Below are 23,101 nucleotides of genomic sequence, written 5' to 3'. Positions count from 1 at the left end.
TTTTTCAGCTTCTTTCTATTCTCCACCCCTCTTCTAGCCAGGAAACACTGTCTAACCATTTTCTTATTTCCTGTAATTTCTCTTTTGGATGTTACAGGAAATAAGAAAATGGTGAAGTGATATACGGGATTCCTGTCTACACTTCTACTGAATTTGTATTCAGAGAAAGAAAAAAATGAGGAGAGATTGACACTTTTTGAAAGCAGTGAACGTACGAACATACAAGCGAGCGAGCGAACTTTATGGCATAATATTTCATCAACACAGAGAAAAAGTTAATAGCTTCCATTAACGAGTAATGAGCTTATGATCTTCTTTTTGTCGTTTGAGCGATGATGTTGATATGAATTCCACTGCCACCCTTGAAAAGAGAGAGAGGAGAAAACAAACTTTCTTGTCTAGTGAACTGATAGTTGTCTTGGTTGTGATAACTAAAATTTCTCCTGATTTTTTAGAGATAATTTCGGTTTGTGTCTTTCTTACGAAGACAAAATGGTGCCATTGTTTTGAATTGTATATTTCTTTTGTTTATTTTCAGAAAACTAACAATTAACGAGACGTCTTAAATTTTCTGGTTAGTACACAATGATGCATTGATTTCATTATTTCATTCGCTTTACTTTGTAGAATACTAAGAATTAACGAGACGTTTTGTTGATCGACCACCAGCTTTTGTTTTGACCTCCACCAGAGGAGAAATGCCCATTCAGGCGCCACAATGGACAGACTTTCGTTTATGCCCTGTTTGTCAAAATGAGTACAATCAAACGCAGAAACCACCCATCAGTTTAGGGTGTGGACACAGTATTTGCCAATCATGTTTGTTCCAGTTATCTAAACAGCAATGTCCTTTTGACCAAGCAGAGATCCAAATCGCAATCAAGAAGCTACCGATCAATTATGCGTTACTTTCTTTGGTTGGTGGCAAAATCAATGATTGTGTGGACTCTATAGAAATCGAAGAAGTGCAACAGAATAAAAAGGAATATTCTGCTGCTAAGAAAGCTATCGAAATATTGGCTCAATCCTTACAAAACGTTGTCATCTCAGGCACCTCTTCAAATAATAATAGTTACTCTACAGGCAGTGGTGCCCTCACCAGGCCCATGCAACGGAAGTTGGTGACTCTGATTCACACACAATTAGCAGAAGACGAAGGAAGGTCGCGAGCTTTGCGAGCTGCACGAAGCATCGGAGAACGTGCTGTCAAAGAGCTCATTCTAATGCATCAAAACCCTCAGACGCTTTCTACTACTCTTTGGGCTGCTGTTCGTCAAAGAGGTTGCCAGTTTCTTGGACCTGCTATGCAAGAAGCCGTTCTTCATCTGATTGTTTTGTCCTTAGAAGATGGCATCTCTCTTTCACGAAAAGTGTTGGTCCTTTTCGTTGTCCAACGATTGGAGAAACAATTCACACAAGCTTCAAAGACCAGTATTGGACATGTTGTTCAACTCTTATATCGTGCCTCATGCTTCAAGGTCAGTGTCAATGAAGTTAGGGTTTTTTGTAACATTTACTGTGGTAGTTTTCTCTCTCTCTGCATTTCATGTTTTGAGTAATTCAAATATTAATCATCTTTTTAGTTAGTTGCCATGTTTTCATTTTTCTCCTCGGACACTTCTTTTAGCTTATCACAATACCAGACGTTGGAAATGATTCTTTCAACCCACATTAAAATCGTTTCGTTTTGTGTGTTTTCAGGTCACTAAACGTAAAGGCGACTCTTCACTGCTTCAGTTACAAGAAAAGGTTTGTTTCTTAATTTCCATATTTAAAATTTCCCCTTTACGAGAGTATTTTTGCTCCTGTTCAGACTTTTCGTATTTTTTGAATGTCACAAAACATGTGAATGAGAAAGTTTCTACTTGTAATAAATAGTATGTTCGTTAGGGAATTTTTTGCCGATTTACAATTTTTGTGAAATTTTCTCATTGAATACAACCAAGAGAAGCTAGCATAAAGCTACAAGAGGCTACTACTACACTGGTCTTTTAATTAAAACCATGTCCTATTTTCTCATTGAATCAAATAAAACCTTCAAATGGTTATCTACTTAAAAGAAAAGCATTGTCATAAAATCGATTTGATATTTTCTCTATGGACAGTTTCTATTTGCTTTCTCGAAAGCGTCGTCAATGAATCATAATGTTTTTTGAAAAAGCGGAAAAAAGGAGTTTTCTAAGCCAAAATTTCATTTTAAAATCAAATTCACTCATTCTAAAATTTTTACATAGTTACGTTCGTTTTGGATCTTTTCCCAAATTAAGATTGTTTCTTAGATAGTTAGGGTTGGATTTGAAAAACACTTTCCTCAAGTGAATTTTCTGATATTGTAAGAATTTTAAATGCCAGCCTTTATCCGTGTTTCACATTCCTGCGTGTGTATGTCATCATAATTTTTCACATGTCAATTTTCCAATGAAAGGGAAAGAGAAATTTTTCATTCCACTTTTTATAGATGGAGAACGTGAGAGAATGTCATTGATATAATGTTAATCACATCACGATATCTACATAACATAACTCTCTCTTTATCAGACTTGCAATCGATATGAAATGACTCTCTACTATCAAATCAAAAACCTTTCAATCCCGTTGCCTAACAGACCTTAAAAGATGATTCAAATACCTATATCTTCGAAATTCCCTGAAATGAGCCCTTTTACTAATTAACGAACCTCTATTTTTTGCACAGTATCGAACGTACTCCGCCCTTCGCAAGGAACACGATGCACAGATCGTGCAAATTGCGATGGAAGCAGGTCTTCACATCTCTCCGGAGCAATGGTCAGCCCTTCTTTATGGAGACGATGAACACAAATCTCACATGCAATCCATCATTGATAAAGTAGGTTACACGTTTTTATAAGAACATTCAAAATATGGGAAGCCTTCGGATGTTCTTATTTTTTGAGTTTTAAGACCAAAATGTTCTTAACACATTCTTATTTCTACCGTTTTTTCCATTTTCCTAAGGAAATAGATTTTTAAGGGTCTGTAATTTAAAGCCTTTAAACATTCTTTACTTGTTCTCAATATTTCTGCCATTGAAGCACTATGCTCTTATATAGTTTGTTCTTATAAAAAAAGGTGAATTATTCTCATGTTTGTCAATGGTTTCGTATTTTTACTCTCCACTTAATTTTCAAGATCAGAGCGTTTCCAAATTGGCAAAAAACTACATTTTGTTGCTTTCCATTAGTCGATCTGCTAATTCTAGATTATGTTGTTCCCGATTTAGAAAATCGGATTACCTCGGATTAACATTTTAGTTTGTTAGTGTATCTATTCACATGATGATTGTAAGATGATAAATTGTTTTATCACTTTTGAATATTGACTTTTTTACGATTTCCAGTTACAAACACCAGCCTCGTTTGCCTCTAGCATTCAAGAGCTAGTGATCGCATTACAAAGGACAAACGATCCACACAATTTGCAAAGTTTGAGACAACATTTGGATAAACTATCAGCCATCGATCCCAGTCCTGATGCAGTGTTGGATTCCTGGGAACAGCTGGAAGAATGCATGGAATCTCTGAGTGTGGCCGTTACTGGACTTCAATCATATTCAAAGGTCAGTTCTGACAATTACAAATTCCACTCCTCAAAACCACGCTGTGATCACGTGGTCCCTTTGTAAAGCATGTGATTTGTTCAGTGGACCATTAGAGTATTTTTGTACGAAATTACCGCATATCCGGTGTAATATTTTACAGCAATATTGACATTGTTTTAATAGTGTTTCCAAGGGCCCAATTAACAGTGTCTTTTTTATTGTTGTAACAGTTATCAAAAGGTCACATTTGCGTATTGTTTTTAATGGTCTCATTATTTCAAGTACCTCATTATTTTGTGTGCACAAATAATCATTTTTGTTTTTATAAGAAACCATGAGATGCAACTATGAGATTTCAACTCAACTTCCAAGGAGTTAGAAGCTTTTTCCTATTGAAGATTTTTGTTGTCTTATAAAAGCACTACACTAATTACTCTCTTCAATCTTTATAGGAATATGCGAGCAGAAATAAAGGCAATTTGGAGGGTGCTCAGGTATGACCCTTTTCATTGTTAAATCACATTTTTAGATTAGCTTGCATAAGTTCACTTTTGAAATATAATACACATCTAAGTGTTCCCTAAAGGAAGCTCTTGACCCTTGAATAATAAATCTAAACGGCTATAATGACAAGTTTCGCAATCAATCTAACCTTGGGCTTAACTTGGTCTTTACAGTACTGTATGTCACTTACCTTGTACCTTTCTGTCTCTGTCTTTTTAACGCACTGTGTAATGACTTACTTCAACAGTACTTTGTAGTCTCGACCAAAATAAAAAAAATTCATCCATCATTTAACAAAATCCCATTAAACTCGATCAGGGATGATTAAATTTCATATTGTTTATCTTTCGTTTGCCGGTAATTTGAAAATTATGTCGTGACTTTCAGATTGAATGTCGTGTTTTGAAGAATCCCCTACTTTGACTAAAGCCTCAAACTCCCTACAGTATTCCTTTTCACTCGATAGTGATGTTGTACCATCTGAACGGGTCTTTATTGTCGATTTAGTAGACTCTCTATAGACAATTTCCATGAAACTTTCTCGTTGCGTTTTCAGATGATCAACACGAAATATCGGACGGGCATGTGCCGAGACATTCTCCAAAAGAATAACTGCCCACGAGGCTCCAATTGTAACTTTGCACACACTGAAGAAGAGTTGGAAAAGTAAGAACTCTTCTCCGTATCTTCATTCAAAGCTGAATTGAAGATCAACTTGCATGTATAGTCTACCCTGTCCTTAAAATATTGTCTAATTACCCTTGAAACACGTTATTCTTATAACATTGTAATTTCATTAGGGTGGGCTTACTATCCTCCTTGAAACATTATCTTGTGTGATCGATCTATTCCTGTCTGTTTCTGTTACCTTTCTTCTCAATTAATAAGACATGGACTGAAGCTAACTCTACATCCGTGAAATTCAATCGAGTGAGAAAATGTTGATGGTGTCCTCTAAGGTTCTCTCCTTTCCAACCCTATTTATATTTCTCGATATCATAAACTGCGAAGAAACCCTATTAGTATTAAACGATGATTACCATTTTCCATCAGATACCGCAAGCGACGTTTCCTATCCTACAACCGACCACCGCCACAAATGGGCAACATGCCCAACGGAGGAGCGCCACCAATGATGAACGGAATGGCACCCAATGGAATGCCGCCGTACCCAAACTCTCGTGCAAGCAGTTCACCAGACTCCTGCATCAACGCTGACTTGGATGATGAGATTGTGGAGATGACAAAAATCACACAAGTCAGAAACGAGCCTTTTCCACCACCACAACAACAACACAGTAAGATATGATTATTCTACCTAAAGTTATTCTCTTAAATTTATATTCAATGCTTCGAACTAGTGAGAACAAACTCGGTTTACACTGAACTTTTTATAGCAATAATTCTTTCACGTGCTTCCAACCAATATTTCTCTCCTTGCAGACCCTACCATGCATCGTGTCCCGATGGGCTACATGGACCAAGAAGGGTCACCACAACAACAGCAAATGGACATCAACAACCAGATGAAGAATTTGAGCATGAATGGTCACCCTCCACCAAATGGTCCATATACCCAACCATATGCCAATAATCAACCCAACTTCTCACAACCTCAAGTCTCACCACCTCAACAACCAAAAAAGAATGAACGTAAGAACCATTGGGGATATTTTTCCACAAAATGGAATTCGCAAACAGATAAAACTAGAACAATTTACATCATTCTTTGAAGAGTATCTTGATTATCACCTTCATTTTAAATATTTCTTTAGAAGTGATGAAACTTCCGCCAGGCTACGCTGCTTCCATGCCACCACAAATGCCGCCCCAAAACATTCAGCCAAATGCGCCTCCACCAAGACAACCACCCTCGATGTATTCACCACCCATCCAACAACAAGCGCATTATCAACCTTCATATTACGATATGAGGGAGCCACCAATGCCTCAACAACCACCACCCCATGCTCAAGTCTATTTACAAAGCAATCAACATCCTTACGTTACGAACGCCCAAGTGTACCAACCACCACCTCAACAAGCACCACAGTTCAATGGTGGTTACATGCAGTATCAACAACCGAACATGGACTACCCGACATTCAACGGTCATTTCCCTCACCCAATGCCCATCCAAAGGACAGCTGTTGGCGCTCGTGGTGCAAGCAATGAAGACTTCAAAGATTTGATCAAACCAACAAAGTCTGAATTTGGAAATGTAAGCCCTTGAATCTTTTTATTGATATTTTCTTCTCTTTTAATGGTTCACTTGAGCAAATTTTCCATCGCCTTTTCGTGTCTTGATGATAATCACACAGTTACCATTGTATGACATTGTGGTGAACTTGTTATTTTAGTTGAGCATTTCAGTGAAGGATGATTAATTTCCATATTTAAAATTTCCCCTTTACGAGAGTATTTTTGCTCCTGTTCAGACTTTTCGTATTTTTTGAATGTCACAAAACATGTGAATGAGAAAGTTTCTACTTGTAATAAATAGTATGTTCGTTAGGGAATTTTTTGCCGATTTACAATTTTTGTGAAATTTTCTCATTGAATACAACCAAGAGAAGCTAGCATAAAGCTACAAGAGGCTACTACTACACTGGTCTTTTAATTAAAACCATGTCCTATTTTCTCATTGAATCAAATAAAACCTTCAAATGGTTATCTACTTAAAAGAAAAGCATTGTCATAAAATCGATTTGATATTTTCTCTATGGACAGTTTCTATTTGCTTTCTCGAAAGCGTCGTCAATGAATCATAATGTTTTTTGAAAAAGCGGAAAAAAGGATTTTTCTAAGCCAAAATTTCATTTTAAAATCAAATTCACTCATTCTAAAATTTTTACATAGTTACGTTCGTTTTGGATCTTTTCCCAAATTAAGATTGTTTCTTAGATAGTTAGGGTTGGATTTGAAAAACACTTTCCTCAAGTGAATTTTCTGATATTGTAAGAATTTTAAATGCCAGCCTTTATCCGTGTTTCACATTCCTGCGTGTGTATGTCATCATAATTTTTCACATGTCAATTTTCCAATGAAAGGGAAAGAGAAATTTTTCATTCCACTTTTTATAGATGGAGAACGTGAGAGAATGTCATTGATATAATGTTAATCACATCACGATATCCACATAACATAACTCTCTCTTTATCAGACTTGCAATCGATATGAAATGACTCTCTACTATCAAATCAAAAACCTTTCAATCCCGTTGCCTAACAGACCTTAAAAGATGATTCAAATACCTATATCTTCGAAATTCTCTGAAATGAGCCCTTTTACTAATTAACGAACCTCTATTTTTTGCACAGTATCGAACGTACTCCGCCCTTCGCAAGGAACACGATGCACAGATCGTGCAAATTGCGATGGAAGCAGGTCTTCACATCTCTCCGGAGCAATGGTCAGCCCTTCTTTATGGAGACGATGAACACAAATCTCACATGCAATCCATCATTGATAAAGTAGGTTACACGTTTTTATAAGAACATTCAAAATATGGGAAGCCTTCGGATGTTCTTATTTTTTGAGTTTTAAGACCAAAATGTTCTTAACACATTCTTATTTCTACCGTTTTTTCCATTTTCCTAAGGAAATAGATTTTTAAGGGTCTGTAATTTAAAGCCTTTAAACATTCTTTACTTGTTCTCAATATTTCTGCCATTGAAGCCCTATGCTCTTATATAGTTTGTTCTTATAAAAAAAGGTGAATTATTCTCATGTTTGTCAATGGTTTCGTATTTTTACTCTCCACTTAATTTTCAAGATCAGAGCGTTTCCAAATTGGCAAAAAACTACATTTTGTTGCTTTCCATTAGTCGATCTGCTAATTCTAGATTATGTTGTTCCCGATTTAGAAAATCGGATTACCTCGGATTAACATTTTAGTTTGTTAGTGTATCTATTCACATGATGATTGTAAGATGATAAATTGTTTTATCACTTTTGAATATTGACTTTTTTACGATTTCCAGTTACAAACACCAGCCTCGTTTGCCTCTAGCATTCAAGAGCTAGTGATCGCATTACAAAGGACAAACGATCCACACAATTTGCAAAGTTTGAGACAACATTTGGATAAACTATCAGCCATCGATCCCAGTCCTGATGCAGTGTTGGATTCCTGGGAACAGCTGGAAGAATGCATGGAATCTCTGAGTGTGGCCGTTACTGGACTTCAATCATATTCAAAGGTCAGTTCTGACAATTACAAATTCCACTCCTCAAAACCACGCTGTGATCACGTGGTCCCTTTGTAAAGCATGTGATTTGTTCAGTGGACCATTAGAGTATTTTTGTACGAAATTACCGCATATCCGGTGTAATATTTTACAGCAATATTGACATTGTTTTAATAGTGTTTCCAAGGGCCCAATTAACAGTGTCTTTTTTATTGTTGTAACAGTTATCAAAAGGTCACATTTGCGTATTGTTTTTAATGGTCTCATTATTTCAAGTACCTCATTATTTTGTGTGCACAAATAATCATTTTTGTTTTTATAAGAAACCATGAGATGCAACTATGAGATTTCAACTCAACTTCCAAGGAGTTAGAAGCTTTTTCCTATTGAAGATTTTTGTTGTCTTATAAAAGCACTACACTAATTACTCTCTTCAATCTTTATAGGAATATGCGAGCAGAAATAAAGGCAATTTGGAGGGTGCTCAGGTATGACCCTTTTCATTGTTAAATCACATTTTTAGATTAGCTTGCATAAGTTCACTTTTGAAATATAATACACATCTAAGTGTTCCCTAAAGGAAGCTCTTGACCCTTGAATAATAAATCTAAACGGCTATAATGACAAGTTTCGCAATCAATCTAACCTTGGGCTTAACTTGGTCTTTACAGTACTGTATGTCACTTACCTTGTACCTTTCTGTCTCTGTCTTTTTAACGCACTGTGTAATGACTTACTTCAACAGTTCTTTGTAGTCTCGATCAAAATAAAAAAAATTCATCCATCATTTAACAAAATCCCATTAAACTCGATCAGGGATGATTAAATTTCATATTGTTTATCTTTCGTTTGCCGGTAATTTGAAAATGATGTCGTGACTTTCAGATTGAATGTCGTGTTTTGAAGAATCCCCTACTTTGACTAAAGCCTCAAACTCCCTACAGTATTCCTTTTCACTCGATAGTGATGTTGTACCATCTGAACGGGTCTTTATTGTCGATTTAGTAGACTCTCTATAGACAATTTCCATGAAACTTTCTCGTTGCGTTTTCAGATGTTCAACACGAAATATCGAACGAGCATGTGCCGAGACATTCTCCAAAAGATTAACTGCCCACGAGGCTCCAATTGTAACTTTGCACACACTGAAGAAGAGTTGGAAAAGTAAGAACTCTTCTCCGTATCTTCATTCAAAGCTGAATTGAAGATCAACTTGCATGTATAGTCTACCCTGTCCTTAAAATATTGTCTAATTACCCTTGAAACACGTTATTCTTATAACATTGTAATTTCATTAGGGTGGGCTTACTATCCTCCTTGAAACATTATCTTGTGTGATCGATCTATTCCTGTCTGTTTCTGTTACCTTTCTTCTCAATTAATAAGACATGGACTGAAGCTAACTCTACATCCGTGAAATTCAATCGAGTGAGAAAATGTTGATGGTGTCCTCTAAGGTTCTCTCCTTTCCAACCCTATTTATATTTCTCGATATCATAAACTGCGAAGAAACCCTATTAGTATTAAACGATGATTACCATTTTCCATCAGATACCGCAAGCGACGTTTCCTATCCTACAACCGACCACCGCCACAAATGGGCAACATGCCCAACGGAGGAGCGCCACCAATGATGAACGGAATGGCACCCAATGGAATGCCGCCGTACCCAAACTCTCGTGCAAGCAGTTCACCAGACTCCTGCATCAACGCTGACTTGGATGATGAGATTGTGGAGATGACAAAAATCACACAAGTCAGAAACGAGCCTTTTCCACCACCACAACAACAACACAGTAAGATATGATTATTCTACCTAAAGTTATTCTCTTAAATTTATATTCAATGCTTCGAACTAGTGAGAACAAACTCGGTTTACACTGAACTTTTTATAGCAATAATTCTTTCACGTGCTTCCAACCAATATTTCTCTCCTTGCAGACCCTACCATGCATCGTGTCCCGATGGGCTACATGGACCAAGAAGGGTCACCACAACAACAGCAAATGGACATCAACAACCAGATGAAGAATTTGAGCATGAATGGTCACCCTCCACCAAATGGTCCATATACCCAACCATATGCCAATAATCAACCCAACTTCTCACAACCTCAAGTCTCACCACCTCAACAACCAAAAAAGAATGAACGTAAGAACCATTGGGGATATTTTTCCACAAAATGGAATTCGCAAACAGATAAAACTAGAACAATTTACATCATTCTTTGAAGAGTATCTTGATTATCACCTTCATTTTAAATATTTCTTTAGAAGTGATGAAACTTCCGCCAGGCTACGCTGCTTCCATGCCACCACAAATGCCGCCCCAAAACATTCAGCCAAATGCGCCTCCACCAAGACAACCACCCTCGATGTATTCACCACCCATCCAACAACAAGCGCATTATCAACCTTCATATTACGATATGAGGGAGCCACCAATGCCTCAACAACCACCACCCCATGCTCAAGTCTATTTACAAAGCAATCAACATCCTTACGTTACGAACGCCCAAGTGTACCAACCACCACCTCAACAAGCACCACAGTTCAATGGTGGTTACATGCAGTATCAACAACCGAACATGGACTACCCGACATTCAACGGTCATTTCCCTCACCCAATGCCCATCCAAAGGACAGCTGTTGGCGCTCGTGGTGCAAGCAATGAAGACTTCAAAGATTTGATCAAACCAACAAAGTCTGAATTTGGAAATGTAAGCCCTTGAATCTTTTTATTGATATTTTCTTCTCTTTTAATGGTTCACTTGAGCAAATTTTCCATCGCCTTTTCGTGTCTTGATGATAATCACACAGTTACCATTGTATGACATTGTGGTGAACTTGTTATTTTAGTTGAGCATTTCAGTGAAGGACGATTCCGATTGGAAGACAGGAGGTGGTTCTTCGTCCACCAAATCATCAGCTTTCGATTACATCGATTCAGGACGTGGGTCGTCCAGTGGATATCATTCATCTTCAGATGCTTTCTCACCCATCTCCAATTCCTCTCTTGGATCAAGAAGCTCTCCTCCCAACATGAAGCCTGATTCTGATTGCTCCAAAATGTTTGATAATATTTGGTCATTAGAACCAAAATCTTCTGTAAGTATTTATCATACACGTTTATGGAGGTTGGGCCATGGTTACATTCACTTTTGTCTGATTTAGCCATAAAATCTGTTAAATTTTGTTAAGTATTTCAACTAAAGATATGGATTTTGACCGATGTCGCCTAACAATACATATTACCGATACCTCATTCATAAGACGCCTCTATTTTTTGTTTAGGGTAACGGATGGACAACAGGAAAAACCAATGGATGGGATAACCTTCTCGATACTGGCAATAGGTAACCATTTTGATCAATCTTAACGTTTATAAAACGCTTTGAAACAATTTTGAAAACCCTATCAAGGGATTACATTTCAGAAAAGATCTTAATTTGAAGCCTCTTAAGCATTTTGAGACCATAATACAAAGCTAAAATTCGTTTAACGTTTTAAAAAAACTAACTAGATTTGGGATGTTTCATATTTTCCATATTGATAGATCAATAGAGAAAATAAAACGGTCACATTGAAGAAAATTGTTCTCCTTTCCAGGATGTCAGATGCCGACGACAGAAACACGTCAAACATTTTGACATTTGGATCAAGAAGCTCTCCTCCCAACATGAAGCCTGATTCTGATTGCTCCAAAATGTTTGATAATATTTGGTCATTAGAACCAAAATCTTCTGTAAGTATTTATCATACACGTTTATGGAGGTTGGGCCATGGTTACATTCACTTTTGTCTGATTTAGCCATAAAATCTGTTAAATTTTGTTAAGTATTTCAACTAAAGATATGGATTTTGACCGATGTCGCCTAACAATACATATTACCGATACCTCATTCATAAGACGCCTCTATTTTTTGTTTAGGGTAACGGATGGACAACAGGAAAAACCAATGGATGGGATAACCTTCTCGATACTGGCAATAGGTAACCATTTTGATCAATCTTAACGTTTATAAAACGCTTTGAAACAATTTTGAAAACCCTATCAAGGGATTACATTTCAGAAAAGATCTTAATTTGAAGCCTCTTAAGCATTTTGAGACCATAATACAAAGCTAAAATTCGTTTAACGTTTTAAAAAAACTAACTAGATTTGGGATGTTTCATATTTTCCATATTGATAGATCAATAGAGAAAATAAAACGGTCACATTGAAGAAAATTGTTCTCCTTTCCAGGATGTCAGATGCCGACGACAGAAACACGTCAAACGAGTCTCTAGGGAGAAGCTCTGAACATCAGGTAATGTTTCATCACTGTTATGGGACGGGAAGATAGTCATTATATATTTGGCCTTCAGAGAGGTTGAAGGATAGTTCATCACCAATTAATTGGCATTAACACACAATTAAACACGATGATCGACCATCATTCATGCATCATTGAAAAATTGTCAAATCTCCAAAAACGTGATCCTTATCCACTTTATGATTATTATCTAGAAAGAACCAGGAATAAATTTCGTATCAGCAAAGATTATTTCAATGGTCATTTGACCAGCTGTCTGACTTTCACATGTCTTCTTCCTTAGTCAACAACCCTTGATGATGAGAGAAGCTACACCTCATTCATGAACTTGTCCAGGTCATCTAGTGATTTGTTGAATAACAACACCTCTTCAACAGCCAACCAAAATGGTAGCACTAGCAGTGCAAATCATGATTTCATGGGCCTTCTCTCGCCGACACTGACAAGAAGACCTCCTCCAGGGTTTGGCTTGATTTTAAACGTGAAGAATCCTCAATAACAACAACATTTTCTAAAATGAAAATAATACAAAAAGAGAGAATTTGGTTGGTTTGGTGTAACGGTTCAATGTTTACAAGAAGATTAATTGATTATGTGTGCGCGTTTGAAGCTCTCTCATTGGATCCTCACTGGTGATGACGTAATGGTATGTAGAAGAATAATGGTAGTCGTTTGAGAGGACCTCTTTCTTCCTTTTAATAAACCCTCCAGCTTTCATGAAGCTTTTTGAACTGGTTTTTGGTTGTCTCAAGCATTCCATTCTTAATAACTATCTGTTCTGTTCTCGTTCTTCTGTCACACTTCAAACCCCATTTTATATTTTTTGGTTCTCCAAGACGCAAAAAGTAGTAGATATTTTTATTTTACCATTATTTGAAAAAAGTTTTACTTTAGAAGCACTTGTGTTTACGTTTTAGATCTTCTCTGATATACAGTTTTAGGTATTATCTTAAATCAACTAGAATACCTTACATGATTAGGTAATTCAAGGTTTTCTCTATTATATTATTAGTAGATTTATTAATGTAAAATTTATATGAAAAATAGACTGTGGTTCATGAGCAGATTATTTAGGTTTTGACCCTCCGAGGGGCCACTACAATCAACTTCTTGAAGAACATTCTTAAGGAGCCAAGTGTTTTGTTGGTTGTTCTCCAAGAGGGAACAGTGGTCTTTCTTACTTCTTTTGGGAAATTAAATTCTATATTTTATCCTTCTTAATAAAGTACTGGTAATTTTTGTCTCGTTTTTTTTAATACCTTGTATATATGTTTTGTGTAATACTTTAATGTTTGTATCGTCCCTTATGTGTTGTTTTTTTTTTTTTTTTTTTTTTTTTTACGTTCAATGTATATAGGTCTTGTAGACATGTGATTCGTATATGGCATCCCATACCTCCTCTAACTTACCGTTAACCATTTTTATTTTTTGACATTTTTATAAGAAGACCTTCCCCTTTATCTTTTCTAGTCTAGTTTGACGGAATGTTTCACGGCGTACATTCTTTTTCTTTATAAAAAGGCTTTCTTTGTTTTATTCAACGGAATGCTGAGTATAGTTTGAAATGTGGTGGTAATAATCTTTTTTAAGAAAGTAACGATAATTCGATATAAATATATATAACATGTAAGCATAAAGTCAAATAAATTTTTGTGTATATTTAAAATGAAAATCATAATAACATAAAACGTAAAAAAATAATAAATACATCGAAAACAGTCAGTTATAAACAACTTAAAATGACGTGTTATATTTTTCTTTGTGTTTGTGTGTGTATATTGTTATAATGTATCGAATTTGTCTATCACCCTTGTTCGTGCCACTCTATTTTTGTTTTTGTCATTTTGTGTAGCATCGTTTTCCCAGAATCACCTTAAAATTTGCTGTAATTGTCAAATTTCTATTTTTCGAGTGAATCAACAATCAAAATAACCACTTATTGACGTCACAACTGCCCGACGGGGGGCGACCTTCAAGGACCACATATATTCTCTCTTATAGTTTGAGCTTCAGGAATCTTCTTCCATTTTGTTTTTTTTTGACTTGAATATTTTTTGAACAAATTGTCAACATGATTCGGATTAAGGATCGCCGACATTTATAAATTTGAAAAAAAGTTAGTTTAATATTCTTTCATCAAAAGTTTTTTTGTCATTATAGTTAGTGTTTTTGTGACTTAAAAAAAACACAACATTGTATCATAATATTATTTCCAGATCTATTAGTTTTTATTTTCTTTAGTCATCTATTATATTTTTTGTTATTCTTACTCAAATTGTTGATGAGTATGCGGGATTCTTTTGATATTATTTGTCGTTATTTTCTTTAGTCATCTATTATATTTTTTGTTATTCTTACTCAAATTGTTGATGAGTATGCGGGATTCTTTTGATATTATTTGTCGAAGGTTTATTTTCGACCGTTCTCTTCATCGGGAGGACTGGCGCCAAACGGAAAACAACAAACGCTTTGTTCCCGTGACAACTAAAGATTGATAAGATCATCAAACTTTCTAACGATCCAATCCCTCAAACCGTAACTCAATTTACAATGGAAAGCACTTGGATCAGCAAGAATTTTTTTCTTATCCAACATTCCACAGATTCCTTTCAGTTTGCCCTTTGAACCTTTGCCCTGAAAAAGTTTTCACGCTTATTAATTTTTTACATTTGTTAAATTTTAGTTATTTTTGCATAAAGTTTGCCAACCTGTTAAAGGTAGTTTTTTTTGCCTTACTATACTATGTATTATTTTTTTGGGGTAATATGTATTTTTTTGTCTGATGAGACAACATGGAAAGCCTATGGCGTTATGAAGCGTTTTAGCTTGATAACTTCAAAGAAAGTAGCAGTGATATCTCTAGGGTTTTTTTCTGTATTATAAGCCAACCCAAAATATCTTTTATTATAGCAGTAAGACGGGACCAAATCATTTCTTTCTTTCGTATTTTGAAAGAAAGTTGGTCGCTTTTGTGAAATTAGTTTACGAAAAGTATTTGATCAATTTGTCCTTGCTAGAAAGCATATATTTTGCCTTTCATTAATAGCAGCAACTTTCCCCGCCTCGTGTTCCTATTTTCCATATGCATTCTTCAGGTTTTCGGTCTGTTTTTTGGACCATTTTGTGTTGTTGCTGTTACTCTTGTACACATTTTTTTATAAGAACACTTACTCAAATATTCTTACGATAAAAAAAGCATTCTAGGTCAACTCTGTCGTGTTTTTTAAAAATGTGTACTATGAAAATTTAAAACGAATAAAATTGTTAGAGTTCCAGCTTTCGCTTCACAAGATTTTGTTCTGTTCCACATATGCTTGACTTCATATTTGCTTTCTCTCATAGAACAAGATCAGTATCATTTTTGCCCACATTGGGCAAGTAATATTTTTCTATTTTAAAAAAATATTTGATTGGAAATTCACTGAAATTACGTTGTTTTCATTTCTTGCCCCCATTTGAAACAAACTTCAAGAAGCTGATGTGTGCCAGGTTTTAAGTGGAGAAGATAACGACCTTTTCCCTTATTGTTAGGTGTGCACAGCAGACGTCAATGTGAAGAGACCCTTATCTTTTTTTTTCTTTCATAACTTAATTACAACTTCGTGTAAAAGGGTTTTAAAATACCAAGCGATATATTATTTAAGTCACTCAGTGATTAATTCGTTTAAAAAACAGAATAAAAATCTGCCTGCTTTCTTTTGATCATAAAAATTTCTTTCTTTTCATCGCTTCGTCATGTGATGGAGTGGAGAGGAAAAAAGTTGACATTTCACGTCTTATTATGACAACATTTTAAAGCGACGACTTCATCAAAATAACTTTTGCACTATGCTCTTCTCCGCAACTCTCCTAACCTTACGAACTTTCTAAGTTTTTTTGTCTCAATCTGTAGAGGTTTGGAACTGACAGAAAGGCCTCATTATTCCTGGACCTCTCACATTTCAAGATGACGTCGTTTCTTTATTCAAACTTTCGCGCGTGCGCATAAGCAGGCCATGTGCGCGGAAATGCTAGCTGCATCTATGCTCATATATGGCAAAAATTTATGCTAATTGTTAAACATTACTTTGAGCCTTCATTTTCAGAATTTGTTTGTTTTGGCTGGATTTTCGAAATTTCTCTAAAATTTTACTTAGGATATAAGCTTTTGGATTTTTGTATGCTTATACATGTATATTGGGTACACCTCTGATAAACATACTATTCTTGCTTTACTTTTATCCTTTGTCTCATCTTTTGCTTTGAAACATTACAGACTTGAGGGACAAATCTTTTTTGTTGGGAAGATATTTTTGAGCAGATTAGTTTAGGTCTTTAAAAAAGATTTTTACCGATTAAAGTAAATGTTTTTAAACATGAGATCAGATCGTCATTGTTCTCGATTGTTCTCTGCCCACCGCGTCAAAGCTCTAAAGGGATGGGTGAAAACTGACGAATATGCTATCTCGAATTTTGAAGGACGAAAAATTAAGAAAGGTGGATTTGAAGGTAATATGCGGATTCAGCGGGTTTGTGCTTAATCCGTTTCGCATATTTTCAGCCCTTTTGGGTAACTAAAGTGTAAAAACCAAAATATATCGCTGTTATTCTTCTAATTTAGTGCTGTCAATAAAGAAAGGGCGAATTTTTAAATTAGAAAAATATTTTTTATCCCATGCCACTTTTTACTGCAGTTAACTAACCCTCGGAAGTTTCATAAAAAACTTTTGCTGATGGATTGATACAATCAATGAGTGTCCTATTAAGAAAATAGAAATTCTGAGAAATGTCCTTCTTTTGTAATACCACAATTTAAAGTATGTGTGGCGAGGTGTATTAACCTCATGTCAATTGAACTGACGTTTGAAATAAAGGCTATTTGACATTCTTTTACAAATGACTTTTTCCGAGAAATCCCATTGAAAGTTGAACCTTCCAGCCCTCAGATTTGATTGATTTCAATAGGTCGAAACTACTAGCATGAAAAAATATTCCGCCTTGGTGTAATTAATGAATAAATCTACATATATGGTCGACATCCAAAGGACACGACAACATTTTCATCCTAACTCGTCCCCAATCCACAAAATCTGAGCAACAGTCATCCACTTTTTTCTTTCTCAGACAATTTTTTTTGATAAGATCTTTCAAAGAATGTGAAACTTTTCACAAGGTATCTCACGATAACTATTTCAAAATTCCTCTGAAGATTAGATGCAGATTTAAAGTCGATATACGATAAATTGATATGAACAAGATTTTCCCATCAAAATCGTACTACTACCTTTTCAAAATATTAAACGGTTAAGTCCCGATAAAAAAATTCTTATCCGCGCAATAACTAAACGGCCCCAAAATGATCAAAATTCTCCCAATTTGATATCACCCACACACACACTACACACACCCAAATCCTTTCGAAACCTTAAAATTTCACGAATAAGCTCAACTGAAAAAGATCGAAATTTAGTAAACGTTTCAATTATGTTCAATATGGTTGGATACCTTTGGCCATTTCCGATTGGTCAAGTAGTTAGGATAGGTGATAGGCGATTGGTCAAAAATTGGGCACTCGGTGTAAAAAAATTTGCTTTTGATTGATTTAAGTTCATTCTTAGCTTTGCTAGCAAAGAAACGGACGGGGTTTAAGGGGGCTCAAGGGGGCTCAATTAGAGGTCGATGTAAAAACTCATAGCCACTCCCCCTTCATTGCAGTAGGTACATGTTTTTTATAAGCATTGCAATTCCTATGAGCAAAAATTTAAGCATATGCTATGCATTACCTTGAGCCTACGAAAAATGTATTTTCCTGATTTTGCCTGTTTTGGCATTTCTTAGGATATACGCATCCTTATTTTCAGCTTTGCTCGACCTGAGCATCTCCGAGCCTGTTTTCAAATTTTTGTTTGCTTATAAAAAACATGTACAATCAAAAAGTGGTTAAAGTGGCTTTGGGAATGACATTGAATAAAGGAAATGTTTTATATTTCCCTAGCAAGTCTGCGTTAAATTTTTCTTCAAAAGAAGCCACGTTGGCTAAAATTTCATTTTGGTAAATTAAAATTCGAATTCTTTGAGAAGTGTGAAGTCAATATTCATACAACTGCTGCGCTACCACAATGAAAAACATTTTTCTTTATTCGATCATGCCATTCACTTGTTTGACCAGTTGACTTTATTTACGTTCCAAATCTTGAAGAAAATTTCATAATTTTAAAGAAATCTTCCGGAATCTCGAAAAAAACGTGCAAAGTCGAAAGTGATTTCGGGACGGGGGTCATGTTGGAAATTTGAAAATCACAATATTGAATTTTGGCATGGTCTCTAATACACTGGATATAAAGTGTTTATAGTTTTTGGAAAGTTAAGTTTTTTCTTTATAATTTATAATTTTCCTTATACACTTAGGGTGTGCTATATTTAAAAATTGAGTTTACAAAAAGTTATGATTAAAAAAGATTTTCAAAGCTCTGTAGAATTTTACTGGGGAAAACAATAATTTCAGCACACACGAGAGAAACTCAGGCAGTCATCTGGGCTTTATACACATTCATTTGTTTTATGAAAGGCTGGTAAAACCCCCTGCCATATTTTGATAGAAGAATGTATACTATTTTTTGAAAAATCCAAAACCCCGTCTTTATAAAGAAACGATTCCCCGCTAAATTTTCGCGACAACTTTTAGTCACGTGACTGAAGTGCCTAAGTTTAGTAATTACTGTTATACACTTTGTAATCATGTTGAAGATTTCTTTCGAAAAAAACTCATTTGAATTACATTTGGAGGTTTATGGGGAATTCGTCAATAGTAATCATGTACAGGGTGTCCGGAAAAAAATAGTTCGAACATGATTCTAAGTAGAAGGTTGATTGCATTTGATAATTCATGAGTTCTTCCAGAAAATGTTCGTAGTGTTTAACAAAATGTAAGAACATATATACCAAAAGAATAATTGTTTTATAACGGTCATTAATTAACTTTCTTAGTAATTTTCATGACGTTAAAGCTATTGAGATTTGTTTTTTGTTAAAGTTGTCCCATGACAATTAATATGACACAGAGAGAAACTTTGATAAGCATTGCAAATTTAGTGAAACACACACAAAAACTTTTCTACATAGAAAAGTGGTACGACATAGATTTATAAAGCCCGAAGGGCTAGATGTAAAGATTTTGTTGAAAAGTGTGCCGTGGTTAGGTAGGAAATCCTACCTAAGTTACGTGACATTACAATAGAATTTCAGCGATTGACTAATCAGAAGTATCGTGGGTTTAAAAAAAAATAGCAACAGTATTTTTTCTGATATTCACTTTTTTTGCCTGCAATGGCTCAAAGCTCGACATCTATCTAGCTCTTCGGGCTTTTATAAATCTATGGGTACGGCTCGATACTTTTTTTCCGGACATCCTGTATACTGATACAGTCTGATTGGTATTTTCTATAGTGACTCTATTGACACATGCAAGATAAAATTTCTACACTTGGCCGTATGATATCTTCTTCGAAAACTCGGCCTCTGATACTCAGGGTTAGCAGCACAGATCTGTAAAGCCCGAAGGGCTAGATTTGCGGCTTTTATCGAAAAGTGAAGCCTAGGTTTGGAAGAATTTCCTACCAAAGTCACGTGACTAAAATATGCAATTTCACCGGTTTGAGAGATGTGAAATAGCGTTTGCCGCCTACTTTTTTATATCTCGCGCTCCGAAAACAATTAAAATGCTAGATCCTATCCATCGGCACGAAATTTAAAAAGTCAAATTTTTGCTTCACTTTTTTTTGCTGGAGAACTTTCATGTGTTGCTTAAGCGGGACAAATAATCCTTACTTGAGGAATAACCGGGACAAAAAATATTACCGGGACAAAAAAGTGTCCCGGTAATTTTTATAGCGTTATTTGTGTCTTTATTTAGGCTGCTGGCATCCACTAACGGATTCGTGCTCCTTATTAGCCTCCGTCTCAGAACGCGGTCAGAAAATTTTGCGGATAATTTCACAGCAAAAATGCATCCAGTGAAATGTAAGTAATGTATCATGATTCAAGTCGACTGACATAATTATACACATAATACATGTTACAAGTTCTGCCTACGGATTCTCAAGCTCGGCTATAATAAAACTATTACATGTTAGTAGCAGACCCGACTGACCAATGTTATGTAGCAGGTTGAAACATGAGTTTCTGCTGGAAAGATGCAGTTTGTTTTCAAGTTAAATCTTCAAAATAAAACAAACTGTGTGGGTTTCTTTACTTCCAAACAACCTACCAATAGTTTTGGAACACTCCATAATAAAGGAAGATGGCTCTTCTTGTGGATTGGCTTTCTGATACCCCATATAAACACGATGTGACATGAAAGTGAAGAGACATGATTTGTTGGTTTTTGTTTGATTTGTTGACTCATATATCTCATGGCAAATGGGATAGCAAATGACTTTTCATGTATTGCTTGGCTCTACATATGATACCTCTAACTTTGAACACCTCCAGAATGTTGAAAAAAGCATTTTACGAGATAAGTTTCAATTATTATTTTCATACAAATTTTTAATCGACAGATTTGTCTTGGCGTCAGTTTTGTTTGGTTGATATGTTTGGTATTGTGGTCATTAAAAGCAATGAGATGCCACACAGTCACTCAACACATGATACCTCCAGCCATGATTGGTATCAGAATGTTGGAAAAAAAACATTTTACGAGAAATTGTTGATAGAAATTATATTGACTTATTTTTACAATTTTGGCGGTGTGGGTTTAGTTGGTTGATAATGTTTACACTGTGGGATGGTTTTCAAAAAACTGTTATATTGATTGTTGTTTGTAGGAATTGATTACCAAAAAAAGAGAACCTTTTTTTGATAAATACTTTATTTTTTTCATGAATCGAAAAAACCGTATGTCTTGTAGTAACCAATGAAGTGTCTGTTTTCAAATTTTGAAAGCTCTATACCTACTGAATTGAAGCTCTGACTAGCTCTGTTTTTAAAACTTTGAGCCATGTTTTTTTCTTTGTTGCTATTAAAGATAGATTTTTAAATTGTCGTAATGTAAATTTATGGTAAAGTTTTAGTTTTTGAGTTTAGTTCATCAGTAGTACATACAGTAGTATTTTTTCAGTATAATCCTTTCTCATTTAACCAGAGACTCATTGCCCTCATTATATTCGAATTTGTATTTTTTTAGGACTGATAAGTACATATTTTTAAACACCAAAACAAAGCAAACAACATGCCAGTTCTTCCTGGACAAATATTATATCTATACTTTATTGTGAGCTTTGAGTTCTATTTTAATCAACCCTCTCAACTGCTGATCTTTCAACTATTATTTAGGAGTATAGAATGGGCTTCCATAGTACCATTTTCTCTAAGTATCTTGTGCAAATTTTCAACAAAGTAGACTTCTTGACTGTCCTTGTCCCTCATGTGAAAGTTGTTCTGATGGAGGACATTGCTATTTTTGGTAGCCTTCACATATCAATAAGGAGCTTTGGTGTAAATGTTTTTTTCTGATGAAATCATACTAATCTGAAACTATTAGGCCTTTATGAACTTTCTAGAACAATAATCTTGCTCAAATCTTGAGAAACACTGGAAAAATAGGTTAGCATTCCCTGCCCTAATTTCACAGATTTCCTCTGCTTTCTGCTTGAAAACGCTGTCGTATAGCCGAAAACGAAAGTGAAACTGTGAAAACGTCCGCAAATTCGGGCCCAGTCCTCTTCCGAGACGGAGGCTAATAGAGGATGCTTAATAAGCTATATTTCCTTTGTCCAGAGATTTGCCGCCTTTAGCCGATATACGGCTAAAGACATTTTTAGCTGGCGAGTGTCTACAAATACAACATTACGTAATGTTTACATTTTCTGTGAGGCACCAAATCATAGATTGGAAAATATATTTGGATTTCGAAAAAAAAATAGGCGGAAGGAAGTTTGCTTCTTTTTCTTCCTCCTTTCTTGTTTAATGTGGAGATTTTGTAAAAGATTAGAAATTAGATTTATTGAATTTAAGTGCCCTGATGTATCTTCTGTGTGCACCAACAAAATTTTGCTTCATAAAACTACATTTTGATGCTTGAAGTTGGACTTGTATGAGTGCATAATTTTTTACCACGCTGGATTCGTATCACTTTGGCTCCAGATAATTGTTTTGTCAGTTCTACAGATATGTTGCAGATTATTTCAAGGTATTTTAGTTATGTGTATACAGTACATTTTGAGGGTTATATTGAATCTTTCTGAATCTTTATGACTACAAAAGAGAGTGTTGTTGTTTTGGTTGTTAAATGTTAAAACAAACAAAGAACTTTTCTTCAGCTTTTGCATTTCACTATTCGATACTGTGTGGCCTTTGTGTTTATCTTTTTCATGTACTTAGCTTCAATTCTTTTGAAAATTGGAGTGTTTTGGTTATTTTCTTTCACTTTTTTGACTTTTTTGTTCATATTTGTATTTTTGAGCTTCGACCGAAAAGCTGAAGGAAAAACTTCGATAAATTTACAGACCAGATATCTTATAAAAGCAAAAGTCAACAATAAATTTACAGACTGTA

The 23,101-nt window shown here is 35.3% G+C and overlaps 1 protein-coding gene across 1 annotated transcript; it reads left to right on the top strand.

The window, feature by feature from the left end:
* The first annotated feature begins 630 nt into the window (after window positions 1–630).
* Window positions 631–15,995, top strand: LOC136802095 (uncharacterized). The gene is made up of 22 exons (XM_067058815.1): window positions 631–1,478; window positions 1,702–1,749; window positions 2,696–2,848; window positions 3,359–3,577; window positions 4,012–4,053; window positions 4,620–4,729; window positions 5,117–5,361; window positions 5,507–5,716; window positions 5,839–6,284; window positions 7,384–7,536; window positions 8,047–8,265; window positions 8,700–8,741; window positions 9,308–9,417; window positions 9,805–10,049; window positions 10,195–10,404; window positions 10,527–10,972; window positions 11,112–11,360; window positions 11,547–11,608; window positions 11,862–11,997; window positions 12,184–12,245; window positions 12,499–12,562; window positions 12,852–15,995. Exons 1-22 carry the CDS (start codon window positions 699–701, stop codon window positions 13,065–13,067), a joined length of 4,467 nt encoding a protein of 1,488 aa, XP_066914916.1. The 5' UTR covers window positions 631–698; the 3' UTR covers window positions 13,068–15,995.
* The last annotated feature ends 7,106 nt before the right edge of the window (window positions 15,996–23,101 follow it).

This window comes from Clytia hemisphaerica, unplaced genomic scaffold, assembly GCF_902728285.1.
Source record: "Clytia hemisphaerica strain Z4C2 unplaced genomic scaffold, Clytia hemisphaerica genome assembly, whole genome shotgun sequence".
Classification (NCBI taxonomy): domain Eukaryota; kingdom Metazoa; phylum Cnidaria; class Hydrozoa; order Leptothecata; family Clytiidae; genus Clytia; species Clytia hemisphaerica.
This window is presented reverse-complemented; position numbering and strand designations above follow the sequence as displayed.

What these genes read in the sequence shown, in the direction of transcription:
- LOC136802095 (XM_067058815.1), top strand. Translation starts at nt 699, where the DNA reads ATGCCCATTCAGGCGCCACAATGGACAGACTTTCGTTTATGCCCTGTT. An exon ending in TGCTTCAGTTACAAGAAAAG is followed by an intron (nt 1,750 to 2,695) that starts GTTTGTTTCTTA and finishes TTTTTTGCACAG; the next exon opens with TATCGAACGTACTCCGCCCT. An exon ending in CAAAGTCTGAATTTGGAAAT is followed by an intron (nt 10,973 to 11,111) that starts GTAAGCCCTTGA and finishes TTGTTATTTTAG; the next exon opens with TTGAGCATTTCAGTGAAGGA.